This window comes from Eublepharis macularius, chromosome 15 (genome assembly GCF_028583425.1).
Source record: "Eublepharis macularius isolate TG4126 chromosome 15, MPM_Emac_v1.0, whole genome shotgun sequence".
In the NCBI taxonomy this organism is placed as follows: Eukaryota; Metazoa; Chordata; class Lepidosauria; order Squamata; family Eublepharidae; genus Eublepharis; species Eublepharis macularius.
The window spans coordinates 43,423,877-43,445,139 of record NC_072804.1 but is presented as its reverse complement, the minus strand read 5'-3'; the positions used below and the strand labels follow the sequence as shown (position 1 = coordinate 43,445,139).

General features: G+C 47.7%; 1 protein-coding gene across 1 annotated transcript in view; it reads left to right on the top strand.

Annotated features, from left to right (window-relative positions):
* Nucleotides 1-20,311, top strand: part of FOXO6 (forkhead box O6) — a 124,984-nt gene extending 104,673 nt beyond the window's left edge. Inside the window, exon 2 of the mRNA XM_054999922.1 lies at nt 14,899-20,311. Coding sequence (XP_054855897.1) covers nt 14,899-16,338 — 1,440 coding nt within the window. The 3' untranslated portion in view covers nt 16,339-20,311. The remainder of the gene's footprint in view (nt 1-14,898) is intronic.
* The last annotated feature ends 952 nt before the right edge of the window (nt 20,312-21,263 follow it).

Genomic DNA, 21,263 nt, shown 5'->3' with positions numbered 1-21,263 from the left:
CCCATAGTATTCCTGGTGGGGTTGTGTGGTTTAGCAGCAGAGCATCTGCTTTGCATGCAAAAGGTCTTGGGTTCTGTCTCCACATCTCCAGTAAAAAGATCATGTAGTAGACGTTGGGGAAGATCTGAGACTTTGGAGAGCTTTTGCCAGTCAGAGTAGTCAACACGGACTTTGATAGACCAAGGGTCTATACTGACTTGGGATAAGGGAGCTTTCCGTGTTCTCATTAAGCGAAGGGGCCGTGGCTCAGTGGTTGAGTATCTGCTTTGCATGGAGAAGGTCCCAGGTTCGATCCTTGGCAAATAAAGCCCTGACCATGAAAAAAAGGGCAGAATCAAGGTTAAGAGAGATATATTACGCACAGAAGAAGTGCTGCTAAGTTTGCAAGTACAAGCAAACACATAAGAAGACACACACACACGCCCCAGGAAGTACCACAGAAACAGTGAGATATTTCATAAGGTTGTGGTATGGACACACCCCAGTCTCATGGGAGGGGAGATGCGTGAGGGAAGAAGCATGTATGCCACCGTGAGCTCTTTAGAGGAAGAGCAGATAAAACGTTAACAGACTAAAAATCAAGAATTGCCCACACGGTAGAATTGCAGTAGAATTGCCCATACAGTAGCCAGCCTGAATATAAATGACGTGCAGTTGCCCAGTATTAGACCATGTAAAAGGTCCCAGATCAGTCTTCAGTCCTACCCTAAATGGTACATCATTACTATGAAGTAATCTGTTCGATACTGTTTCAGAAAGATACATTTTTCTTTTGTGACTCACAAGCTTTGCATGCATGGGATGGGATGTCAGGGGAGACGTTACAAATTAGGGCTGGCCCAAAGATATGGCGCCTGGGCCCCGCCCATTGTTACTCTCATGGGAAGCACGCTTATCACTCTGCCATGGAAGCTCACTTGGGCCAGTCAGTTTCTCTCAGCCTAACCTACCTCACAGGGTTGTTGTGAGGATAAAATAGAGGAGAGGAGAATGATGTGTGTCGCTTTGGGTCCCCAAGGGGAAGAAAGATGGGGTATAAATAAAGTTAAAATAATTTTAAAAATTCTGATATCTTCACATCTGAAACTGCTCTATTAAGGATCAAACCTTTCTGGTTTCTTTATGCCCCCCAAAGCCCCAGGGATGAGTCCCAAGAACAACCATGTAACATCTTTTGATTATATCTATCTAGCTCATTTACCTTCCACATGCCCCAAACTCTAAGAAGCTCACTCTATGGTTCTCTAATCCCCATTTTATCCTCACATCAACCTTGTGAGGTAGGCAAAGATGAGAAACCTCAGATCAGTCCCTGTTCCTATTACACATATTGCAGACATGGTTTGTAGCTGGTGATACCATTCATTAAGGTTAGCTAAAATGAGGACACAAAACAGGGCGCAAGCTTTTCAGTTCTCCAGATCTTATCATCAGGCTTTGTGGGCTGGGCCTCATGAAACGACTTTTGTTGAAAGCAGACCAACAGTGAAATCCTAAGGAGAGTTGCTACAGCCTAAGCAAGAAAAACAGGTGCATGAGAGAGTCCTTTGAATGAATCGAAATGCTGCTTAAACTGAAATACTGAAACATGCATTCCAAGTCTGGATGGGGCGGGTAGTTTACAGTCCCTAGGGAAATAATCCAACTGGTTGGGCTCAGGGCAAAGCCCTGGCCCTCCGTGTTGGTGGTTGGTGGCCAGACTTCCTGGCTACTTGCAGGCATCAGGTGGGTCCTCCAGAGCATCGGGGAGATCTTCTCCGGGCACAGGGTGTCCTCCTTGGGTGGTCGCGGTGGGGGTCGCTGGCTCTTCCGGCCAGATCGCAGCTGGGTTCAGGGAGTCCAAGAGGGATAATGACGTCACATCAAGATAGGAGAGTCTAAATCAATGGGTTTAGACTGGAGTAACTCTGCTTAGGATCGCACGGTAAATCTGATCTTCTGTCCATCAAGGTCAGTATTGTCTGCTCAGACTGGCAGCAGCTCTCCAGGGTCTCAGGCAGGGCTCTTTCCCATCACCCACTGCCTGGTCCTTTTAGCTTGAGATGATGGGAATTGAACTGGGGACTTTCTGCGTGCAAAGCAGATGCTTTCCCACGGAGCCGCAGCCCCTCCCCATTGCATCTCTAGCATGGGCAGCCACCACTGAGCAGACATCCCCCTCCCAACTCCTGGCTGTCTCTAGATGGATCAGAGATGTGGAGCCACCGCTTGCAGTGTGGGGATACTTGCACATGCCTCCCCTTCTCCCCGACTTCTGGGCATCACTGCTGTTTCTTCCTGGAGATGTTTCACTGCTGTCCAAAAGGACGTGGGGGGGGGGGATGCACACACACACTCCCAACACTGGCATCAAGGGCAGCTTGTTCTATCCAGATGCCAATTGATAGTCAAGTCACTCATCAGAACAATGGCTTCCCCCTCCCCCGCTAATCCTTTTACAATGGGACTAATTGCTAATCAGACGGATTTCACACTGGCTGTTTCCCTTGACAGTGAGACTCCTTGGAGAAAAGTGGGGAGGGGGAGGGAGGGGTTGGGCAGCAGTCACCCTGGCACGCAGCTCCCCTGGGTGCCAATTGGCACCACACCCTCCTGCGCTTCTGCAATGATCCCTGGCTTCTGCAGGAGCCTACCCTGGCAACAGGGAGACTGAAATTGCCCCTCTCCCAAAGAGCTGGTTGTCTTCCTGCCATCAGGGGGTTTGCCGCTGTGATACATGAGATGCCCCAACAGCCCCGGGAAACAGGCACGTTGGAGGCTCCTGGCTCACCCCCCCTTTTTTTTCTGCCAGCAATGGGCTGCCCTGGCTAACCAACGCTGCTTTTTCTCCATATGCAAATACGTTTTGCAAATGCAAATTGGTATGCCTCGCAGCCAGCCAGCCACAAATCTTGGTGGCGGCGTGCCTGCTTTTACAAGGGGGTACCTCCTCTGGCCTGGCAGAGAGAGGATCCAAGTGGGTGGTAGCAGGACGGTCTCTCTCTTCACCTGTGGGCTCCCTCCATTCAAGGGCAGATGACACAGTGTTTGTGGCCTAGGAGGAAAGAGGCAGCTCCCTCCACAAACCCCCTTGCAGATAGGGTGTTGAACAAAGGAACATTACATGCAAAAATATTTTTGAATGTGTGAGCGGCAGTATTCAGTACTGGAAGGGGAAGCATGGCTGTTGTACTGGGTGTGGCTGCTTCGTCTCTTTGCATAGCCCCATCTCTGTGAGCATTGGTTCACTTGCCCGCTTCTGCAATCTGATATTAGCAAAGCGTGTTTGTTGCTACTCTGGGCTCCCCAGAATTGCCCAGATACTGAAGGACTTTTCAATACAATTCAGATCCACTCTCTTAGGATAACTGGAACTACAACAATGCAACCAGGCTGACATCCTCCCAATTCTACTACTGGAGATGCTTTCACTGGAGAAGCCAGGAATTGAACCTGGGACTTTCTGCATACAAACCAGATGTCCTACCACTGAGCTAACAGCTGTTCAGGACTTTGCAATAAAATAGACAGCCCAAGAGCTCCAAGTTTGCTGGGAGCAAGGAGGAGTGTGCCCTGGGCAAGAAGTCCTTTGGTTCCCCCCCCCCCCACCCCACCAACTGCATAGTCCCTCCACCAATACAGTGGCCTGTTCTGATTCAGAGAGAGAGAGAGGCAGAAAGCAGGTGGCAGTGGTTGTAGCCACTTGAGGCCACCGTTTCTGCTCGGTCACCCAGCAAACGCGAGGTGACGGTTGCTAGGGGAATTAGCAGCCAGTGGCACACTGAGAGAGGCAGCAGGCTCGTGGTTGCCATTTCTCCTACACGCTGCCATCACTTGCCCAGGCAAGATCAGAGCGGGCACAAAGCCCTAAGCACCTCAGCCAGTCCTGCTACCATTGCCATCACCATTTTGCCACCACAGCAAGAGGGTAGGTAGTGGTTGGTGTGCCACGATGGGCTGGCCGCTCAATGACAGACCCTCCTGGAGTTCTTGGGTTTTTCCGGTGAGGGCAATCTCCTTCTTTTCCTGGATGGAGGCTGTGACTCACTGGAACATTTTGAAAAGAGAATTCTGTAATGGAGTTGAACATCCTACAGGCTCCCAGAAACAAAGTAGGTAGGGCAACTGTTTTTGCTTTATACCTCACCTTTCTCCCCAGTAGGGACCCCAGGTGGCTTGCATTGTGCTACTCTTTTCCATTTTAATCCTCACAAGAACCCTGCTAGGTAGGTTAAGCTGAGAGTGGATGACCGGCTGAAGGTCACCCAGCAAGCTCCCATGCCAGGGTGGGGATTCGAACCTGGGTCTCTTATTCTGACACTCTAACCACTGAACGACCAGGGCCATCTTAAGCAGGGCCGGTCAGAACCCTGCTCAACTCCATCCAGCGTGGCTAACTCCAGGAAAGGATTGCACGGCACATTGGCTTAGACAGTGCTTTGTGAGATTTTTTTTTTTAGCTGCTGTTCATATTCAAGTTGTTTTAAAGCATTCCTTTTCTGTTAAGTCTTTATCTGTGGACCCACAAATGTTACACCAAGAGTTGGTTGACCAAATATTGTCTAGCAGTTGCACAGAGCACTTCTGTCCTTTCTTGGAGTTAGGAAAAAGGCTGGTCAGGGTGAAGGTTAGGGTAATGCATCGCTACTCCCTCCACCAAAGTCCTGACCATTAGTAGCATTAAATAAGAAACTGACACATAACTTTTGTTAACAAGTTCATTAGTCAGTACATGTGAGACTCCTTTCTTTTGTTGTTACTTACCATGTACTCTCCTTGTTTTGTTACTTGCATGGTTAAATGTGTGCAGGATTTCTGCTTAGGGCAAATGTATTTTTCCTATAGCCCAACTGACCCAGGCTCTTTGCTTGAATTTCCCCATTAGTAGGCAAACATCACCAATCCTGAGTTGGATGCTTGACCACTGTGAGCAATCGACTGGTAGTACATCTATAATCTTGGCTTACATTTGCTTGTATGAGCTGCATTTCACCTGCCTTTCTAATATTTGTGGTTCTTGTTGATTGTGGTTCAGGTTTGCTTATGCGGTTGTGGGATTCAGTTCAAGGAAATATCCTGCGAAATCATGGGGTGATGGGTTGGTTTTCAGTTTCACATTTGGTCTCCAGGTATCAGTCTCTCTGGGAACGGGAGTGGTGGTTGTGACTAGTTCTTTTCTTATTCTAACCAGAGAGTTGCCGATGGAACCCACACACATTCCAAGACGCTATTGCTCGAGTTTCTGACTGCATAAAACACCAGACAGATTTTATCCCCATTCCAACAGGGCGGTAACCAGCCAGGATTTGGATAGCGGGTGCACCGCACCACCTGGTGTACTGATTTTTGCCACTAAAGAATTTTTTTTCTCTAAAAAAAGAGAAAACAAAAATAGGCCTTTTAAATTTGTGGGATTCTGTATAAGAAAGAAAGGTTTTGTTTTTTTTTAACAAAACAGGACAATCTCTGGTTCTTATATATATATATATATATATATTTAAAAGGCAGCTAGTATTTCCCCTGGCATGATATTTTAAAAATTGTATTCTTATTTTAAATATATATACTATGCCTTTTCAGCCAGTAATGTTTCGTGCTCCTTCCACATTTTCACCCAATGGATTTTTTAAGACTTTCTATGGGAGCAATTCTAAGCAGCTCTACTCAGAAGTGAGTCCCATTTTATTCAGCAGGGCGTACTCCCTGAAAATGTTCTTAGGATTGCAGCCTACCCCTTTTCATACTTGGCTGATCCTGAAAAAGAAAACCCTTTATACCCGTTGTGACTCTGAGCACGTTCAGGATGCTTAATTTAAGACAATTGCTGCTCTTTTAAAAGGGTGTCTGTTTATGTGTTGGAAAGCTTTGGAACTTAAAAAAAAACGTTTTTTATTCGGGTTGTGTTTTTGGATGTGTCGCTACTAAAGTATACTATGTATATACTAAAGTGTATGCTTAAGTATACTGTGTATAGTAAGGCAACTGGGGGGTTCTCGAGAGGGGTTGAAATATTTCTTTTGATTATGAGGAAATTGTGGAAATTTATTCATTGTATGAGGAAATTTATTTACTGTATACTACACCGTTTTTTAATTTATGACTTTTGTATGCTGCTTTTCGGTTTCCTTGCAATTTTAATGAGTGCAGTTTCAGTTCAGCTGTGCATAAGAAACGCTGATGGGTCAGACAAAAACACAGTCCAGACCAGCATCTGATCTCCCACAGAGGCCAAGCAGATGCTTCTGGCAAACCCACAAGCAGGGAGTGAAAACAATACCCCCTCCACTGCCTCCCTCAACAAGTGGTATTTAAAGAGACGCTGCTTCTGAACATGGACGTTCCATTCACCCATCATGGATAACCGATCCTATCGCCATGATTTTGTTGAATCCCCCCTTAAAACCATCTAAGTGACCTGTGTGTCTTGATGCTACGTATTCTGTATGCTCCTTCTGCCCTGTGCGTCAAAGTACTTCCTTTGTTAGGTTCTGAAATAATTGCCCATCTTTCATTGGGTGGCACGTAGTTCTTGTATTAGTAGAGAGAAAGAAACATTATTCTTTGGTTTAAAGCAGGCCTGCCAGGGCTCTCCTATAGCAGGAGACCTCCTGGCCAGCAGCCCCTGACTCCCGCTGCCAGTAGAGGAAAAAGCACTGTAAAAATCACTGTTGTTCCGATGGGATGACAACAGTACCAGTGCAAACTCGGAAACGCCATCGTCACATTGGGCCCTGGTGCCCTAGGCATCCAGTGGAATCCTAGATGTGACCCTGATATGATGACATTGAGGGCTGCCAACTCTGGTTAGGAAATTCCTGGAGATTTTGGGGTGGAGCCTAAGTAGGGCAGGGTTTAGGGAGGGGAGAGACCTCAGTTTGGTGTAGTGGTTAAGAGCCAGTTTGATGTAGTGGTTAAGAGTGGCGGGACTCTATTCTGGAGAACCGAGTTTGATTTCCCACTCCTCCGCTTGAAGCTAGCTAGGTGACCTTGGGTCAGTCACAGCTCTCTCAGAGCTCTCTGAGCCCCACCCACCTCAGAGAGTGATTGTTATGGGGATAATAATAACATACTTTGTAAACCGCTCAGAGTGGGTGTTAAGTTGTCCTGAAGTGCGGTATATAAATCAAATGTCATCATCGTCATCGTCATCATCATCATGAGAGTGTAATGCTGTAGTCTATCATCTAAAACTGTCATTTTCTCCAGATGAACTGATCTCTGTAGTCTGGAGATCAGTTGTAATTCTGGGAGATCTCCAGGCCTGAACTGGAGATTGGCAACCCTAAGACGTCTCTCCCAGGTTTATGCTAGACAGCATGGTGTTGGAGTGAGGGCATTTTAAATGTTCCCCCACTTCACCCACCCAAGCTTCCCACTGGTTGCCAGCATTCTGCTGGAAAATGTAGCTTAAAGTTTCTTTAGCATGTGCACAAGTTTGCTATTTGAACTGATGTTTTTCTGAGTGGATATCAATAACAACAACAACAATGTTAATAACAACAAGGCAAAACAGGAGGCATGTGAGAAATCAAGGGAGATGAGAAAATTTTGGAAAATCTCCCTCTTCATAGTTCTCTGAGCTCTTTAGGTCTTGAGCAGCTAATTTCTCCTCTCCACCTTTTTCTCCTTTGGCAAGACTTTAGACTAGGTAAGTTACCTGATCTAAATATGCTTTCTGAGACAGACTCAGTCTCCATTATTTTATATTTTCAGGGTTTCTTTTTCTTTTTGGTTATTTTACAAAGTCATATTTTTCTTGGGAAATCCAAAGAAATACACATTATAGAACACCGTACATTGCGTACGGATGATCCCATTTTCTTGCTTTTAACTGCTACTTCACCTTTAAGAGTGAAATAGCAATAATTCTTTAAAAAAAAATAAAATTACTAGCAACAGCCACTCACACATAGTATCTTTGTATTACTGCTAAGCAGCATGACCGGAGGAGACAAGTTAGAGGAAAGAGAGACACAGACCCAGAGAGCATTTTTGGGATGCGTGTGCCAAAAAAGAGACTTGTGTCATTCTCAGAGAATTTTAGAAAGAGAATAGTCACACTGCATCAGAGATTAAAGCCTTTGAGACCTTTGTCCTCCACAGCTACTGTAGCAGTGCCAGCAAGATCACGGAAGCGCAGTTGGCCATTCGGTGCCTGTTGGTGCCATTTAATGTCAGTTGTTGCATTCAGAATAGTGCCAGAGGGTGCTAAAGAACTACCATGGCTGCAGACGAGAGAGCTCAGAGTGTCTCTTTCTCAGTGAGAGCATGTCTCTTCTCTCTGAGTCAGTGTAAAACACTCAGAGAAGAGGCTGCCAACTAGAACCAGGACTCCAATAATTGTGCTGTGGCATCAGGAATGCAAAGCCTCCCTGTCCGACAGTTCCCCTGAGGGCAAGAGCATCTGATCTCAAGTTACATCGCGAACAGCACAAATTAGCTTCTTCCATTGTGCTAATTAAGCCTGCTGTCCTTATCTCCCCCCACCTTTGTATCCACCATCCTCGGCCAGCTGTGTGGTGCCCACACAGTCCTTCATGGAATCAACATCGGCTCCTTGGCTAGGCCGCACCGAGCCTTAATGACGGCGGCCTTCTCATTTTAATGAAGTTTTTTGCTGAGAGGGAGCCCCCCTCCCATTTTGTGCCAATCACTGCAGGGCAGGAATCCACCTTTGCCCACTGACACTTGAACTGAGAGTTGGCCTGACCATGGCAGTGGAAAGAGAATATCTTTCCAGTTTCTTGCATCTCTCTCAGGAGCCTCCTTCATCCCTGTGAATGCCAAGTGAGGCCTAGAGCTCGGTGCCAAATCCTTGAAAGGGCAAAATGGCTCATTTGTGGGCATCAAAGGCAAAAGTAAGCATGTGCTATGGCTGTTGAGGCATTCTGATTAGCAGTTCCCCCTGAGGGAATTTTCAGGGCAGCGAAGCTTCTAGAGGGCTTCCCTGTTACCTTCCAGGTGTCTGTGTGGCTGTCCTTGTTTGCCCCTTTTCTGCTAGTTCTGGCTGTGGAGGCCACAACCTGGTTGCCTCACCTGTTCAGACAGGCACCTGAGGCAGCCACTTAAAGCCATGTTCACATGACTAAAGGCCAAACACCATTTTTCAATGTTTCTCTGTCAGAGGTGAAAGAGAGCAGAAAGTGAAAAGCACGGAGCACTGGAAAATGTGATGAGGTACCGGCAAAGCATTTTAGCCCGTGCTTCTCTAAGCATAGAGTTCTGGTGTCACTTTGTGGGCGTAATGGGTGGGGGAAGACTTCATCCATTTTGTCTGACTAATGAGGGAGAAGTTATTTTGTCGGTGTACTATTAAAAAAACCCTGAGAAAACCTGAATTCACATCTCCACTCTGTCATGAAGCTCACTAGGTGACTTTAAGCCAGTCCCCTCCTGTGCAGCCCAACCCTACCTCTCAGGGTTGTTGTGAGGATAAAATGGAGGAGGGGTGAATCACAAATTCTGCTCTGAGCTCTTGGTAGGAAGGGTGGCTCTCACTCAAAAAAAGAGTACCTTCAGTACAGTACTGTACCATCTTATGCCTGTACTGAGAGTGCTGTTTTGTATCAGAAACAGAAAGTCAAAATGGCACATCCTCTTTAAAAAATGATACACAAAGACAGAGACAGGAGGCAAGGAAATTGTGCCACTTCTGGCAGCCTCTCCCTGAGGCAACTGCTTTGCTTCACTTCATAACATCGCAGACCTGGGCATTCTTGTGACAGCCACATAACCCAAATTTGACACTTTTATGCTTGAGTAGGAACAATTCATTTACAAAAGGGGGGGGGGGAACTATCTGGAAGAGTCCAGTGGAAACAACTTACTTAACTGTTGACATATTTACAGTCCGTGTGAGCCAGCGTGATATAGCAGATAGAGTGCTATATTAGGATTCAGGAGGCCCGGCTCCTGTCTGCCATGGAAGCTCACTGGGTGACCTTAGGCCAATCAGGCTCTCTCAGCCTAACCCACCACACGAAGTTGTTGTGAGGGTAAAATGAAAGAGAGAATGATGTCAGCCATTTTGGATCCCCCATGGGTGAGAAAGGCAGAGTATAAATAACGTACATAAATAAATAAAATGAGAGATCCTGAAACAGTTTCAGATCTCAGAAAGTATTACAAATATTGTAAGTTCAGAAGCTTGTGTGGCAGCCTACAGAAAATGAGGTGGGACTTTCGTGAAGCACATGGCTCTGACAGGCTGACAGCCGGGCCTTTGAGGCACACTGTCAAAACAATGGCACAGCCGGGGCTGACTGCTTGCATAATGCTAGCGTCTGATAGCTCAGAGGGCTGGCAAAGTGGGCATCTCTTCCCAGTTATCAATTGTGCCACAGCTGGGGCATAACCTAGATGTGCCAACGAAGCCTGAGATGCAACTAACAGACGGGCGGTGGCTCAGTGGCAAAGTTTCAGGTTCAGTCCCCAGCATGTCCAGAACCTCAGGGAGCAGGGACTGGGGAAAGGTATTTCTGTGCCCAAGACCTTGGAGAGCAGCTGCCAGTGACAGCAGACTACAGTGGTCTATAGGGTTACCAGCTTCCAGACACGGCCTGGATTTCTCCTGGAATTACAACTGATCTCCAGACTACAGAGATTAGTTCCCTTGGAGGCAATGGCAGCTTTGGAGGGAGGCTCAAATGGGGCCAATTGGAAGGCCGTTTGCCTCTGCCGCTGTTGCTTTCTCTCCATAGGGAGAGACCCGGCTAAACAAGGGTGTTTGGGAAGGATGTTGAAAAGCTATCCTTGGAATTACCGTTTTGGTTCAAAACAAAATGAGACTTGGGATTCTGACTTTTCCCAGGTGCATCTTGCCCAGCTTGTCGGCTGGTTCCATGCGGTGGGAGGGAAGGGGTTAACCGCCTAGGCCCTACCTGCCACTGCCTTTAAAGATGCTGAGATGAAAGCCCATAATTTATTCTCCCCACACACGAAGGAGCAATTAGTTCTAAACACGGCTTAATCAGTCAGCGCAAGATTGATTTCTGTAGACTTGGATTTGGTGGCTCCTGGCACCGTGCCAGCCCGCGAGCAATCTCCAAATAAATGAAGTGCAGAGAAGGAAGCCATTACATAATATGATATATGGGCCTGTAACTCGCTCGCCTGCTCATTAGCATGCTTCTGGACAAAGGCAGGGCCCCAAACCCTCTGCAAGCTCCGGCCATTCCCGTGATCGCCTGCTGTTCTCCTGTCCTATTCTTTTCCTTGCTCGGTGAACTCCCCCCCCCCCAAGCCCCTACAGAATGCCTTCCTATTTCCCGGCTCCACAAACAGGCATCTTATTAAACAAAACACAGAGAATAATCTGTTGAGAAAGGAATATGTAAGTTTGGGTGTTACACTGCACTCTTAATCAGGCACAGTCTCCTTTGCTGAAATTATAACAATAGGGCTACACGAAATGGAATGATCACAAGGTAAACAGCAGCCAGAGAGATGAATTTGCAAAAACGTGTGTGTGTGTGTGTGTGTGTGTGTGTGCACGCACATGTGTGCACATGGAAGTTAGATCCCTGTCCTCCTCTGCAATGTATCCCCAGCCCAAACCCTGAGCCCCCTCCCCCGCAGCTGAAGTATGCAATTAAAAATAAGTGGGAGATCTGTTTGCACATATGTTATCAGGTTTATTTACTTAGGTGTTCTTTATACCTCACTGTTCTCTCCAGTAGGGACCCAAAGTAGCTTCCAGCATTGCTCTCCTTACTTTCATTTTATTTTCATAACAACAACCCTGTGTGATAGGTTAGGCTGAGAGAGAGTGACTGACTCAAGGTCACCCAGTGAGCTTCCATGGCAGAGAACCTGTATTTCCTACCTCCTAGTTCAGCACTCTAACCCTGACAACAGGGTGGTTCTCATAAGGTCTCCAGTCCTCCCTGTTGCCAACATTTCCTTCTATGATTTCTCCAGCATATTCTACAGTTTATGAATCCCCTTATCCCCTTTGCCACCCACCCCCTGCACTGCAGCCCTGAATAAATTTGCCCTCCTTTCTCCATGCTGTTTTTAACTTTTTTTTAAGGATGGGTGAGGTGGGAATCTCAACCATCCATCTCTTGTTTATCATCTAAGTGGATCCTCTGATGGTTATGGGAGAGCTGGAATTTGAACTCCGGACACATTAGTGCAAGTTGCACAATTTATCCTCCACACCACCCTACTTATTAGTAGAGCTGCCGCATAGCTCCTCCTCCATCTCCGGACCTTTCTAGGCTGAGTTCCTCCCCTATCGAGGAGGGGGACACAAACACTTTGCCGACAGCCTCTCTGTCAGCTCTGGCCAGCCATGTTTGCAGGGGGGCAGCGCTCCAACACATGCTATTGTCTGCCAGTCTAATCAGCTGTGCAGAGTCCCACTGAGAATTCCATGGGAAAATTCCCTCGGATGGAAGCAGAGAAATAATCCACAGGTCACAGGCAAGAGTTTCCCAGCGTCCCACGCCTGTCATGGATCGAATTCCCTGCTGGCTCTTTTTGCCCGACGGGCATTAGGAATCAAAAGTATCGCCGGGAGCTGAGAAAAGGTGGCTCTCCTCCTCTGGCTCCATTTTACAGCCCTAAAGCTTTGCTTTTTGTATGGTGTCAAAAATGTATCAGATGGCAGGGAGCCCTGGCAGCAGAGCCCGCCAACAGCTGCGAGAGCTTTTGTTTGCCATGGGAATGGGAGACCCGTTAGGCCTTTTGCATTGCCGAGCCGTTGAATGGGGCACTCAGGGATCAGTCGGGGTGCCAAGCCTGACGGATGAAATGGTTGAGTAAGGCAGGAAGATGGCTCTTTTCCCAAAGAGCAGCATTTGGGAAGGGGTGTTAAGGGCAATTCTTGCAATCTTGTGCCACTTCGGTTGGATAATGAAGAGTGGCACCTGTTGGGAGTCAGAAATACATAACGTGAATGAAGATGAGGAGGTTGGATTGCCAGCCCCAGGCGGGGCCTGGAGATCTCCCAGAATTACAACCGATCTGCAAGCTATAGATACCAGTTCCCCCAGAGAAAAATGGCAGTTTTAGAGGGTGGACTCTATGGCATTTTATCCCACTGAGGTCCCTCCCCTTTCCAAATCCTGCCTTACCCAGGCTCCATCCCCATATCTCCAGAGATCTCTTAACTCAGAGTTTATTTTATTTTTATTTATGTTATATATAGTCTGCCCCTCCCCTTTCCAAACCCTGCCCCAGGCTCCTTCCCCCTATCTCCAGAGATTTCCTAACTCAGTTTATTTTATTTTATTTTTATTTATGTTATTTATAGTCTGCCTTTCTTACCGAGACTCTAGGCAGATTATACCATGTTAAGTCAATGCGATCAACGACTGGTACATTCTACAAACAATACAATAGGGTATGGATTGCAGAAATTTGAAAACAAGAATAGATCAGAATACAGATATGAAACATTGCAGAAACAAAACATAAAGTAAATTGACATGAACATATTAAATTGGCAACCCTATGAGGATCAAGCAGTAATTTCAGCTGATGGGAGGGATTGAGGGGCAGAGAATAGGACTTTCTCATTTCCCCATTTCCTGCTGTAGCTCCAAATGTGCCCTGAAAAGCTTCTTATTGGGGAGAGAAGAATAGCATGAAGAGGGTGACTTGTAGGTGCACAGTAGAAAAGGACAATTGGTGAAAATCATCGGCTATCTCTAGATCCACCCACAGTTTGGGACCTGAAGCCAGAAGTAAAGGTAAAGGTGCAAACATCGAGTCATTACTGACCCATGAGGGAACGCCGCTTCATGATGTTTTCTTAACAGACTTTTTGTTACGGGGTGGTTTGCCATTGCCTTCCCCAGTCAGCTACACTTTACCTCCCGGAAACTGGGTACTCATTTTACCGACCTCGGAAGGATGGAAGGCTGAGTCAACCTTGAGCCGGCTATTTGAACCCGGCTTCCGCCAGGATCGAACTCAGGTCTTGAGCAGAGCTTGGGCTGCAGTACTGCAGCTTACCAGTCTGCGCCACAGGGCTCTTGCAACAGAATTCACAGGATTGCAGCTGGTTTATATACGGCGGGAAGACTTTCTCTTCCGACAACAACCGACACAACCGACACAATTTCCCCATCTCAGAACTGCTGAGATGTGAGGAGGGGAGGCGGGACAGAATTCTGGATGCCCTGGGGGGTGGGCAAAGGGCTGTTGATGTGAGGCTGTTTCAGTGGCTTCTTTCCTGAGAAGACGTGGGAAAGTGTGGCCTTAGGCCAGTCACTCTCTTTCCCCACCTAACCTACCTCACAGGGTTGTTGTGACGATATAGGGACTGTGTATACAAACTTGAGCTCTTTGGTGGGATGTAAGGAATGGAATAGAGAACAAATTGTGTGGTGAGCACCAAGAGGGCCAAGTTATTAGCCTAGTGATATTAAAAGCTAGTCCTGTACACAGCCCCAAACTCCTGGGAAGAAAGGCACTGGATCCAACCCCTGGTGGAAAAGGGAAGAAGGGATCTGCTTTGTCTACTAAAAAGGCTCTGCTAGGGATCATAGATGATAGCCATGTAGGAGGAGCCTATAATAAGGAGAAGAATTAGGTGAGATTGAGTGAAAAAGCTGGCCAGATCCAACCCATGGTTATTAAGAACTAAATATGACAGGTTATTTCCTTGTATCACTTTCCTCATTGATGGTAGCACCAAATCAGAAAAGAGGTATTTGCTATTCCAGAGCATTAGTACTAGTGGTTCACAATAATGGTTGCTGATCTCCATGCTGATCGCCAGCAAAGCTTAGACTAGCAGCAATCAACAAGGGAATCTGTCCTGGGTAGGTCCAACTCATTCAGAATGAGGGTGTCTGAAAGCACCCCAGGATTCGCATGTTCGGCACTGGGCAAGAAGTTCCACACATGGGGCTGTAGGTAACTGCAGGCCAACACTCACGAGATCTTTGTCTTTTGCTCTCTCTGCAGAACTCCATCCGTCACAACTTGTCCCTGCATACCCGCTTTATCCGTGTGCAAAACGAGGGAACCGGGAAGAGCTCCTGGTGGATGCTAAACCCGGAAGGGGGCAAAACCGGAAAGACGCCACGTCGACGGGCTGTCTCCATGGACAACAACAGCAAGTTCTTGCGGATCAAGGGCAAAGCCAGCAAGAAGAAGCAGCTGCAAACTGCTCAGGAGCGCGGGGAGGAAAGTCCGGTGAGCCAGCAGGCCAAATGGTCGGAGAGCCCGACCTCCCATGCTGGTGAGGAGTACGATGCCTGGGCTGACTTCCGGACACGGGCCAACTCCTCAGCCAGCACGCTCAGTGGGCGCCTCTCCCCCATCATGGCCAACCACGAGCCGGATGAATTGGAAGAGGATGACGGGACTCCGTCCTCGCCCTTGATGTACCCTAGCCCATCCAGCACCATGTCCCCCTCCCTGAACACTCGCTGCTCAGTGGAGATGCCCAGGCTGACTGACCTGACGGGCACCATCAACCTGAATGAGAGCCTGGGCGAGAGCCTTCTTGATGACCTACAGGACAGCTACAACATGAGTCCTGCTCAGCCGCTCCCTGCTGGGGGCCTCCGGCAGAGGAACTCCAGCTTCAACTTCAACTCCAAGTGCTCAGCGGTGGGCAATGGAGGAGGGGGAGGGGGAGGAGGAGGAGGAGGGAATACCTACTGTGGGACTATCTACAGCCAGCCTGCCATGAGCCTCATGCGCCGTCTGCCCATGCAGACCATCCAGGAGAATAAGCAGGCCACCTTTGCCCCCATGAACTCCTATCGCAACACCTCCTTGCAGGACTTGCTCTCCTCCATTTCCTATGCGCACAAAGAGGGCGAGCCACACATGCCGCAAGCTGGCAGCATGGTGCCGCCCCGCGGCCACAGACAGAATGCCCTTGTGTGCGGGGGTGGGGGCGGAGGTGGAGAGATAGGCCTGGTCCCCTATCCTCCCCACTCGTCCGCCCTGATGAAGAGCAACACGTTGTATCACCCGTCACCAGCCGGCCACCACCCCGCGATCAACAACAGTGCCTTACCCTCTCCTATCAGCCTTATGAGCCTGCCCAGTGACACTTGCGGCATGGTGGCCATGCCTCACCATGGGCACGTCCATTCCTACGGCAACAACCAAGGGGCACATATGAGCTTGCTAGATTCCTTGCAGGGACCCTACCCAGAAGCCATGCACACTCCCGTTTTGGGCCAGGACAGATTCCCAGCAGACTTAGACTTGGACATGTTCAACGGTAGCTTGGAGTGTGACGTGGAGTCCATCATCCTCAACGACTTCATGGACAGCGACGAGATGGACTTCAACTTCGACTCAGCTCTTCCGCCGCAAAACGGTCTCAACATGGCCACTTTGCCCAGTGCTCCGCAGCCCACCAATCAGAGCTGGGTGCCTGGGTGAGGGTCCTGATCCCCATAGCTCCAACCCACCAGTCAAGTGGGGGGATGGGGGAGGACGGGAGTTGAAACAATCTCTCCCTCTCTCCTTCCTCTTCTCCTCCTCCTTCTTTGCCTTCGTTTGTTCAGCCAGGCTAGAGCCATCTGTTTAAACTTGACGACAACACTAAAACACACACACACACACAACGTAGGGTAAAATGTTTTGACAGGTACTGGCGGCTTCCCGCTCGTGCCAGGTGTATTGTGCAGTAAGTCGGATCTGTCTTTGATGTGTGCAATAGGCACAAGTTAGCCATGGCATTGCAGAGCTACTGGCCCTCCCCCTCCCTCCGTTGGCACCTGCACCACGGCACAGAAAGGGGGAAAGGGTGATTTGTGGGCCAAAGAATGTTTTCAGTCTTACCGTCGAGCCTTTCCCCGTTGGCCTCGTTCCTTAGGTGGCCTCCTTGTCAGGACAGTTCTAGATTTCCATAGAATCCTTTCCCAATGACCTCCTCGGTACCTGAAATGCTAATTTGATTCCCTCCACTCCTAGTCTTGCCTGACTGTGGTGTCCCTGAAGCCAAGGCCAGTAGACTAGGCTCCCTGACTCTTCTATGGCATTGTAAGGCCTCACTAAGCACCACAAAGGACAACAGACTAGGCTCCCTGACTCTTCTATGGCAGCTTTGTAAGGCCTTGCTAAGCACCGCAAAGGCCAACAGATAGGCTCCTTAACTTTTCTAGGGCAGTTTTGTTATCAACACAGAACAAGTAGCTAGGAAGAGGCTATTGCCTGACTTAGCTCTAGAACATCCGTATCCATTGAATCTCCATGGATTTCCTCATAGTGTTGAGGACGGTTCACTGTTATCCTTGAGGCGTGGCTGGTGCATAAGGGACCAATTTCCTCTCACTGTGGATCCAGCAGCTGCCATGGGGATGCTCTGGAAAGCTGAGCCCATCTGATCAAAGCCAGTTTCACCAACGATTGCATCTTCTGTTCTCAGTGCCTGAAAACAGCAACGGGCAGTTGCTGGTCTCAACTGTGTGCGCATGCAGCAGTAGCAAGCGCAGGTGTGCCAAAGCAGGCCTGCCGTGGCGCACACAAGTGCACATTTTGCACATACCAGTGGCTCTTGGCACTCTATGAAGAGCTCATCCCAGGAGTGATATTGTGGCTGCTGGCCTGGGAAAAGGTCTGGGAGGTAGGGGTGGGAGGGAAGAAATGGTGAAGATTATTTATTTGGGGTTTATTTGCCCTCTTTTGCATCACAAAGGCAACTCTTCGGTTTTGGGAGGAGGTGGTTGCAGTTCTAAATCTGAGGGGCAGGCAGCCATACCGTGGGGTTGGAGTAGGTTGTTTACAAACTGGAGTTTCGCCATTCTGGAATATTCCAGAATGGGGAAAAGAGTCTTTTTCGGAGCTGTGGTTTGACAGGTTGCAGAGGAGGCAGAAAATGGAGAATTGATCTTTCTGTGAATGGGTGTCCAAGCCAGTTTGCAATAACCAGATTTGTACCATATAACAGACAGGTGATGATCAGTGGACCACGGTGATGGTTTGGCAATGAAAGATGCTGGCCAGAGCTAGGGTTTCTCCCCACCCTGGCACTATTAGTTTGGCAACCAAGGACGTGCCAGGAAACCCTTGATTCCACACAGGCTTGACCTATTCCACCAGTTTGTGAGTTTGTGGCAGGAACCAAAGCAGATGTTTGTGAAATGCTGGACCTTGTTGAGCTTTGGTAGTGCCTCTGGGAGCATGTGTTCCATGTGGGACAAGGGTTCACAAGCGGCAAAATTAACAGCGCAATCCTAAGCAGAGTTACTCCAGTCTAAGGCTTTTGAAGTCAATGGGCTTAGACTGGAATAACTTTGGTTAGGATTGCACTGCAAGTCTTCAACCCACTTGCTGAAGTACAACATACATCAGTTCTTTACGCCATGATCCAACAGAGGAAGTGCAGTTGGAACTCTTTTTCGAAAGACTTAAAAAATCTCATCTATCCCCTGTTTGATAGGGAAGGGGGACCCAAACCTCCTGAATAGCTAGGATTTTACCTTTTATAAAAAGATGTCCACACTGCATTGCTGGATCAGAGAAATAAATTGTTCTCACAATTTGTGAGTGTACATACAGTTTCTCTCTAGGGTTCCCAGCTCTGCCTTGGCAAAACGTTTGCGGGGTAGTGCCTGGGGAGGGTGGAGTTTGGGGAGGATATGTCACTTCCAGATGACACTGTAGGCTGCCTAGTCTCTATGGTCTTTACCATAGTCTTTTACCAGAGAGACTAGGAGAAATTCCTAGAGCATCACTATATGGAGGCATTTTTCCCCATCTACTCTTCAGGTCCTCAGGGGTGCGGAATTGGGGCTGGTGATTCCTTAGCCGTGGATGGGCAAAAATGGGAGTCCTATTTCCCACCCTATAGGGTTATGCATGTAGAAACCATTCTTTGGCTTTCATACTACCCTGAACTGGATCAGGCTGTTTGAGTACAATTCTGTTCCTGGTTAAGCAGTTTTTGTTTACAAATTCCAGCAGAACGAGTCCGTGTTCGATCCTGGATATAACCCAGTCGCGTAGAAGCAGACAGTGGAAGTATGGGCCCAGTATGAAGAGTGAAAAGGCAAGTAGAGAAGCTAAATTATACCACATTTAGGCCTTGGATCCCAGCATTTTGCCCATCCGATTTCATTCTTGTCCTCGCCAGTCTTTGATACCACAGATGAGTTTGGCTGAGAGAAAAGTGTGCCGGGAGAAAGAATGCAGGGAGGCGGAGGAACAGAAGAGAGTTGCATGCTCTTCATCTCTGCATTAAATCAGATCTTTTCAACCCCTGCTTTCTATGAGGTTAGGGCAACTTGCTCCCAAGGTATGTTTGCATCTAGGACTATAGTTGGACTCTGTTGATTTCAGGGGAAGAATGAAGTGCATTTAAAAACTGAAAGTTCTCTCCTGGAAACCTGTGGGCCTTAATAGTGCTTCAATCTGCCTGGATCCTGCCCATCAATTTGATACAAACAATAATTGCAAATGTATGCAGTGTTAGGGATAGCCGCTGCATTCTAATGTAGCATATCTCTTTACTAGCTGGAAGAAAAAGTATTTCTAAAAAGTTGAGAATAGGAAACCATCAGCACCGTGGTAAACAAAACGGGATGGGATCAGAACTCACCCTCCCATCTGCCAGGGAAACTGCAGAAACAACAGTCTGAGCATTTCTAGCTGTATGTGAATGCCCCCTTCTTCTTCCACATCGCAATGCTCATCTGCATTTAGTGTGTGTCTTGTGGCACTTAATGTTGCTGATCCATTATTTGGGACCTCCAGTTGCAGTGTGCCAACAGCTGCCCCCCAATTAAGACTGAGTTAGGGCCTGTATGCAGACCTCAGTATGTTCATGCTGAAATGAAAGAAGCACCTTTCTTCAGAAAAGGACTAAAAAAAAAATTAGCATCCCTTTAAAGCAATGAAAGTAGCATCACTGAATATTTTCAAAAGAGAACCTATTTGATAAGAAATGTACCCCACCCGCAGGTTTTACTAGCTTTTCCATATTTCTCCACTTTATCCCCTCTTCCCTTGGGGTCTTCACACAGTAGTCAGGATTCGGGAATGGGTATAAAGGACGCCTTAGTGTAAAACTGAAGGATATTCTGTCTGTGCCAAGAATAAATGTTGTTAACGATAAGATGGGCAGTGTCTAGGGCTCTCCAGTACTCTGGCTTTGAAGCTGTGGACTGCAGAAAAAATTCCCTGCTCCTCCATTGAAGCTTTTATTTACTCCGTCCCTCTCAGCCGCCCTGTGATCTCTCACAGGTATCTGTGGCTATCAACAAAGAGGAAGCTCTAGGATTATGATCAGTGACAGGCTAAGAACTATCTCAATGAGCTCCCAGATTCTATAAATGTTTACATTGCTGGACAGCGTACTAAATTTAATATATTTATTTGATTCTATAGAATTCTTTTAGGTTTGTAATGAGAATTTTTTTTTATGATTTTGCTCACAAATTTGTAGTTTCTTCTAAAAGAAATTACAACCTCAGTTTCCCCAAATGTATTTAATGAAGAGTCCCAAATCTGGAAGGAGGATTCCAGAGCCAGCCCTCTGGGCCTATGGAGACAGGGGTTACCTTGGGCTGTATCTCCTAGAAAAAGAGGCAATAGAAATCCCATTTAGAGATGGGCACGAACTGGAAAAAAACCGAACCATGCAGTTTGTGGTTTGTCAAATTTCACGAACCACGAACTTTCACGAACCTGCCCCTGGTTCGTGAACCAGTTCATTTGGTTTGTGAAAACGTCACATCCAGGTCAGAAAACCATCACTTCCGGGTCAGCAGAAGGTCAGTTCCGGGCCAGAAGAAGGTCTGCAGGGAGTCCATCCCCTGTTGGCTAGGAAACTGATTGATTGGCGCCAGGCTGTCTGCAGTAACGAACCAAAAAATGAACCAAACGAACCAGCCAAAAGTTTGTGGTGGTTAGTCAGAAATGGGATCTGACAAGCCGTGGTTTGCAAACCACGAACCGGCCTGGTTCATGCTTAATTTTGGTTCGTATTTCAGTTCATGCCCATCTCTAATCCCATTACCTCTGAGTCATTTCTCTTTCTCACACACTTATGATCTAAAAAGGAGGAAGAGAATCCTGACAGAACTGGGGAAACTCTTGCAGTTCCCATTTATCACTTTCGTCTTCTCATCTCCTCCCTGGATACCGGAGGTAGCAAATTGAGTACTTACCATCCCACAGGGTCAGAAGGAGATTGCAGAGAGGGGAAGAGCGAAAACAGGGCTGTTTGTGTCACCTGGCAAAGGAAAATGTTTGACTGGAGATCCCCCCCACCTCCCAGGAAGAGCCCTCTGCTCAGCCATCTTTGTGGTGTGTGAACTGTGGGGTTGTCATGTGTTGCAATGGAGTCATATTGCTAAGCGTTG